The 7,056-nt window shown below is 51.2% G+C and overlaps 1 protein-coding gene across 1 annotated transcript in view; it reads left to right on the top strand.

Moving 5' to 3' along the window:
• The first annotated feature begins 4,704 nt into the window (after positions 1-4,704).
• EMILIN1 (elastin microfibril interfacer 1) overlaps positions 4,705-7,056 on the top strand; it is a 68,388-nt gene continuing 66,036 nt past the window's right edge. Inside the window, exon 1 of the mRNA XM_077489411.1 lies at positions 4,705-5,917. Coding sequence (XP_077345537.1) covers positions 5,727-5,917 — 191 coding nt within the window. The 5' untranslated portion in view covers positions 4,705-5,726. The remainder of the gene's footprint in view (positions 5,918-7,056) is intronic.

Genomic DNA, 7,056 nt, shown 5'->3' with positions numbered 1-7,056 from the left:
TGATTGGCCACAGGCAGGATGCCTGTGGCCAATCATGGCTCTCCTCGCTGCCGGCGCTGCGATTGGCCAAGCATGCGGGGTCACAGTGCATGCTTGGCCAATCATCGGGCAGCAATGCACTGCGCCAACGCAGTGCATTGTGGTCCGCGCGCGCGTCACTCGAATTTTGACGCGAACGGCCAAAACGTTCGGAATTCGCCGAACGGCCGAACGGCCAATGTTCGAGTCGAACGTACGTTCGACTCGAACACGAAGCTCATCCCTACACCCCAACGTATATTCTATGAGACATGGGCTGCAAATAGGTACTCGGGTACTCTGATGGCCTGGTGACAGGTACTCGGGTACTCTGATGGCCTGGTGACAGGTACTCGGGTACTCTGATGGCATGGTGACAGGTACTCTGATGGCTTGGTGACTGGTATTTGGGTACTCTGAAGGGCGGTGACAGGTACTCATATGGACTGTGACAGGTACTCAGGTACTCAGATGAACTGTGACAGGTACTCAGGTACTCAGAGGAACTGTGACAGGTACTCGGGTACTCAGATGAACTGTGACAGGTACTCAGGTACTCAGAGGAACTGTGACAGGTACTCGGGTACTCAGATGGGCTGGGACAGGTACTCGGGTACTCTGATGGGCTGTGACAGGTACTCGGGTACTCAGATGGGCCGTGACAGGTACTTGGGTACTCTGATGGGCTGTGACAGGTACTCGGGTACTCAGATGGGCCGTGACAGGTACTTGGGTACTCTGATGGACTGTGACAGGTACTCGGGTACTCTGATGGGCTGTGACAGGTACTCGGGTACTCAGATGGGCTGGGACAGGTACTCGGGTACTCTGATGGACCGTGACAGGTACTTGGGTACTCTGATGGGCTGTGACAGGTACTCGGGTACTCTGATGGACCGTGACAGGTACTCGGGTACCATGATGGACCGTGACAGGTACTCGGGTACTCTGATGAACCGTGACAGGTACTCGGGTACTCTGATGGACTGTGACAGGTACTCGGGTACTATGATGGGCTGTGACAGGTACTCGGGTACTCTGATGGACCGTGACAGGTACTCGGGTACTCAGATGGGCTGGGACAGGTACTCGGGTACTCTGATGGACCGTGACAGGTACTTGGGTACTCAGATGGGCTGTGACAGGTACTTGGGTACTCTGATGGACCGTGGCAGGTACTCGGGTACTCTGATGGACTGTGACAGGTACTCGGGTCTTCTCATGGACTGTGATAGGTACTCGGGTACTCTGATGGGCTGTGACAGATACTCGGGTACTCTGATGGACTGTGACAGGTACTCGGGTCTTCTGATGGACCGTGACAGGTACTCGGGTACTCTGATGTGCCGTGACAGGTACTCAGGTACTCTGATGTGCCGTGACAGGTACTCGGGTACTGAGATGGGCTGTGACAGATACTTGGGTACTCTGATGGACTGTGACAGGTACTCGGGTACTCTGATGGACTGTGACAGGTACTTGGGTACTCTGATGGACTGTGACAGGTACTCGGGTACTATGATGGGCTGTGACAGGTACTCGGGTACTCTGATGGACCGTGACAGGTACTCGGGTACTCAGATGGGCTGGGACAGGTACTCGGGTACTCTGATGGACCGTGACAGGTACTTGGGTACTCTGATGGACTGTGACAGGTACTCGGGTACTATGATGGGCTGTGACAGGTACTCGGGTACTCTGATGGACTGTGACAGGTACTCGGGTACTCTGATGGGCTGTGACAGGTACTCGGGTACTCTGATGGACTGTGACAGGTACTTGGATACTCTGATGGACTGTGACAGATACTTGGGTACTCTGATGGACTGTGACAGGTACTCGGGTACTCTGATGGACTGTGACAGGTACTCGGGTACTCTGATGGACTGTGACAGGTACTCGGGTACTCTGATGGGCTGTGACAGGTACTTGGATACTCTGATGGACTGTGACAGATACTTGGGTACTCTGATGGACTGTGACAGGTACTCGGGTACTCTGATGGACTGTGACAGGTACTCAAATACTCTGATGGACTGTGACAGGTACTCAAATACTCTGATGGACTGTGATTGACAGGTACTATGAGGGGTGGTGACAGGTCCTCTTTATTGGGGGGGGCAATCAGTGTGATTGGTGTACACTGTAGGCGGTAACGAGATGTTACCGCAATCTCCTCCTCACACACGATCGAGGAGAACCCGGTAACATCTCATTACCGCGGTTTGTTTACATTTTATTTATCGGCTGTGAAAGGATCACAGCCGATCACGTGGGTAAACAGCCGGCCAATGGCTGTTTACCAGCGTTGGTGATGAGCAGTGTTCCCGGGGAACACGCCGTCACCAACGTGCACGCGCATGCGCCGTGCACAGTGGGGGTGTGACCATCTGTGATCGGCCGTTACTTCATCCCGGCCGATCACGTGGTAAACAGCCATAACCAATGGCTGTTCACTCCCCTCGGTGGCGAGCGGTGTCTCCGTGACATGCCGCCACCGAAGAAACAGGGATGCACGCGCACGATCGCGCGCATTCCATGTTTAAACGGGAGGCCGTCATATGACTCCCTCCCGCCACAAGAGCCGTGCCGCCTGCCCGACATTTGACTGCCGGCGGTCAGAAAGTGGTTAATTTGTTCATAGACGACCTGGAGGATGGGGATGGGGGAAACAGTTCAATTTCTGTATTTGCGGACGATACTAAGCTAAGCAGGTCAATAACTTCTCTGCAGGATGTGGAAACCTTGCAAGAAGATCTGAACAAATGAATGGGGGGAGGGGAAACCACATGGCAAATGTAGAAAAATGTAAAATAATGCATTTGGGTGGCAAAAATCTGAATGCAATCTATAGACTGGGGGGAGAACCTCTGGGGGGCTCTAGGATGGAGAAGGACCTGGGGGTCCTAGTAGATGATGGGCTCAGCTATGTGGGAGGGAGGAGCTCAGCAATGGGGGAGGGAGGATCTCAGGTATGGGGGAGGGAGGAGCTCAGAAATGGGGGAGAGAGGAGCTCAGGTATGGGCGGAGAACCTCTGGGGGAGTCTAGGATGGAGAAGGACCTGGGGGTCCTAGAAGATGATAGGCTCAGCTATGTGGGAGAGAGGAGCTCAGCAATGGGGGAGGGAGGAGCTCAGCAATGGGGGAGGGAGGATCTCAGCTATGTGGGAGGGAGGAGCTCAGCAATGGGGAGGGAGGAGCTCAGCAATGGGGAGGGAGGAGCTCAGGTATGGGCGGAGAACCTCTGGGGGGATCTAGGATGGAGAAGGACCTGGGGGTCCTAGTAGATGATAGGCTCAGCTATGTGGGAGGGAGGAGCTCAGCAATGGGGGAGGGAGGATCTCAGCTATGTGGGAGGGAGGAGCTCAGCAATGGGGGAGGGAGGATCTCAGGTATGTGGGAGGGAGGAGCTCAGCAATGGGGGAGGGAAGAGCTCAGGTATGGGCGGAGAACCTCTGGGGGGGTCTAGGATGGAGAAGGACCTGGGGGTCCTAGTAGATGATAGGCTCAGCTATGTGGGAGGGAGGAGCTCAGCAATGGGGGAGGGAGGATCTTAGCTATGTGGGAGGGAGGAGCTCAGCAATGGGGGAGGGAGGATCTCAGCTATGTGGGAGGGAGGAGCTCAGCAATGGGGGAGGGAGGATCTCAGGTATGTGGGAGGGAGGAGCTCAGCAATGGGGGAGGGAAGAGCTCAGGTATGGGCGGAGAACCTCTGGGGGGGTCTAGGATGGAGAAAGACCTGGGGGTCCTAGTAGATGTTAGGCTCAGCTATGTGGGAGAGAGGAGCTCAGCAATGGGGGAGGGAGGAGCTCAGCAATGGGGGAGGGAGGAGCTCAGGTATGGGCGGAGTACCTCTGGGGGGATCTAGGATGGAGAAGGACCTGGGGGTCCTAGTAGATGATAGGCTCAGCTATGTGGGAGAGAGGAGCTCAGCAATGGGGGAGGGAGGAGCTAAGCAATGGGGAGGGAGGAGCTCAGGTATGGGCGGAGAACCTCTGGGGGGATCTAGGATGGAGAAGGATCTGAGGGTCCTAGTAGATGATGGGCTCAGCAATGCCAAGCTGCTGCTAACAAAGCAAACAGAATATTGGCATTAAAAAGGGATCAACTCCAGAGATAAAAGGATAATTCTCCCCTCTACAAGACTCTGGTCCGGCCGCACCTGGAGTATACTGTCCAGTTCTGGGCACCAGTCCTCAGGAAGGATGTACTGTGACTCCTGAAGGCAATTGGTTCCACTGGATTTTAGTTAGGGGTATCAGAGTAAAGGGGGGGCTGAATACAAATGCCCCTCCCCCCACACACGTTTCACATATTTATTTGTATCATTTTCCTTCCACTTCACAATTATGTGCCGCTTTGCATCGGTTTATCACATAAAATCCCAATTTTCATTTTTTTTGGTGGTAACATGACAAAATGTGGGAGATGCCGAGGGGTATGAATACTTTTTCCAGGCACTGTAACAATGGAGGAGTTGGAGAACATGGTCATATAATATAACAGGCGGGTAAAGTAGGTTGCAGGGAGAACACAGAGCCCCGGCGCTGACGCTCCTCATCCCTCGCAGGGTTAAGGATCCAGAGAGAGGCAGGAAGTTTTGGGAGGGGGATGGAAGACTTTCACCTCTCATCTCTCCCCTCCCCCCCACCCCCCTCTCTGAGGATGCTGGCTGGAGGGGGCTGTCCAGGGATGGTTTAAGGAGGCGAGAAGTCTGTGTGTGTGGGATCTGCAGAGCTGGCAGAGGGAGACCAAGGCTGGCCTGGGTACCACAGAGCAGGGACTGGATGCTGGACATCCCAGGGGAACCCGGACACTGGACTGGTGGGACCTTCCGTGGGGATTTTCCTGGCACTGACGTGGAGTTGTAGCGCTTGATTAGTCAGTTTTCATGGATTCCGGGATTTCATGACACATGTGGGAACGTTTATCCATGTATTGTGGAATTGTCTGCACCACAAGTGGATTACCATTTACGGGATCCGCTCTCCCACAACAAGCACTACAGAAACTTTGGGGAATCACCACAGCGTCTGTATGACGTAATCGGCGGGGGGCCAGGAGCCAGCCAAGCCATAGACCTGTCCCGAATCCTTCCATTTGTTGGATTTTTGTGGATCCTGGGGGGGTCACTGAACACCGGAATAGAAGACTGCAGGAATTGTCCATACATGAGGCCACCATATCTCATCTAGCCTCTAGGAGTTGTCCATACATGAGGCCACCATATCTCATCTAGCCTCTAGGAATTGTCCATACATGAGGCCACCATATCTCATCTAGCCTCTAGGAATTGTCCATACATGAGGCCACCATATCTCATCTAGCCTCTAGGAATTGTCCATACATGAGGCCACCATATCTCATCTAGCCTCTAGGAGTTGTCCATACAGGAGGCCACCAAATCGCATCTAGCGTCTAGGAATTGTCCATACATGAGGCCACCAAATCTCATCTAGCCTCCAGGAGTTGTCCATACACGAGGCCACCATATCTCATCTAGCGTCTAGGAATCGTCCATACACAAGGCCACCATATCTCATCTAGCCTCTAGGAGTTGTGGGACCCGGCTGGAGACGGGTTCTGGGCCCTCACGGGATACAAACTCTCTGGCGACTTGGTTGGGATGTCCTAGTCCAGTTACAATCCGCAGTGTGGAATTTTTTTCCTTTTTTCCAGATTTTCCTTTTACTTGATTGACCACTTGGATGACCATGGCAAAGTCATTGTGGTGTTTGTGCAGCTATATACTATGTCTTAGTCTTGGGGGAAGCTACGCCACAAACTACCCACCTCGATACAACCTCTACACAGGAGGGGCGGCCCCGCAAAGTCAAGTCATGACAGCGCAAGGGGTAACACAAGCACAGAACGGCCTTCGGGCGGCCAGCCGGCACAGGTAGGTGGCCCATGGAGAGGAAAGTACCAACCTCAGTCCTGCCCATGGCTTGTAGGTCATTCTCTTTCTGGTTGGGGACAGAACCATGAAAAGTCCTCTAACACCTAAACGCCAAAGACACTTCGGTAGAAGGTGACCCATAATTTCATAAATCCTTCCTGAGGAAACACAGTGGGGGGGGGGGGGGTTGTCTGACATAAAGATTATTAGTCACAGTCACCTATGTACGATGCGAGGCGCACGTAGAACATTCTTTACTGTCCATTAAGGCTTTCCTTCATATCTGGATGGATGCCCCCGGATCTACACACAGCCTTTATATCCTCCATAGTCTAGACAGTATATCTGCCATAATGTCCTCACCCTGATGTGTCAAATGTACTACAATGTCCTATATATTACAAACATTATATCTGCCATAATGTCCTCTATATACCACGTGTTATATCCCTACTATAATGTCCCCTATAGTCCAGACTGTATATCTACTATAATGTCCTAATCCAAAGGCCAAAGGTGTCAAATATACTATAATGTCTTCTATATCTGAGGTCTTCTATCCACTATAATGTTCTCTATATCCGAGGTCCTATATGTGCTATAATGTTCTCTATATCTGAGGTCTTCTATCCACTAGAATGCCCTCTACATCTGAGGTCTTATATCTACAATAATGTCCTCTATATCTGAGCTCTTATATCTACTATAATGTCCTCTATATCTGAGGTCTTATACTCATTATAATATTCTCTATATCTGAGCTCTTATATCTACTATAATATCCTCTATATCTGAGGTCTTATATCTTCTATACTGTCCTCTATATCTGAGGTCTCATATGTACTATAATGTCCTCTATATCTGAGGTCTTATATCTACTATAATATCCTCCTATATCTGAGCTCTTATATCTACTATAATGTCCTCTATATCTAAGCTCTTATATCTACTATAATGTCCTCTATATCTGAGCTCTTATATCTACTATAAGGTCCTCTATATCTGAGCTCTTATATCTACTATAATGTCCTCTATATCTAAGCTCTTATATCTACTATAATGTCCTCTATATCTGAGCTCTTATATCTACTATAAGGTCCTCTATATCTGAGCTCTTATATCTACTATAATGTCCTCTA

Source organism: Lithobates pipiens, unplaced genomic scaffold (genome assembly GCF_037356315.1).
Source record: "Lithobates pipiens isolate NorthernLeopardFrog02 unplaced genomic scaffold, aLitPip1_a1.2 Scaffold_18, whole genome shotgun sequence".
NCBI classification, from domain to species: domain Eukaryota; kingdom Metazoa; phylum Chordata; class Amphibia; order Anura; family Ranidae; genus Lithobates; species Lithobates pipiens.
The sequence above is the reverse complement of the archived record's forward strand: the minus strand, read 5'-3'. Positions and strand labels throughout refer to the sequence as shown.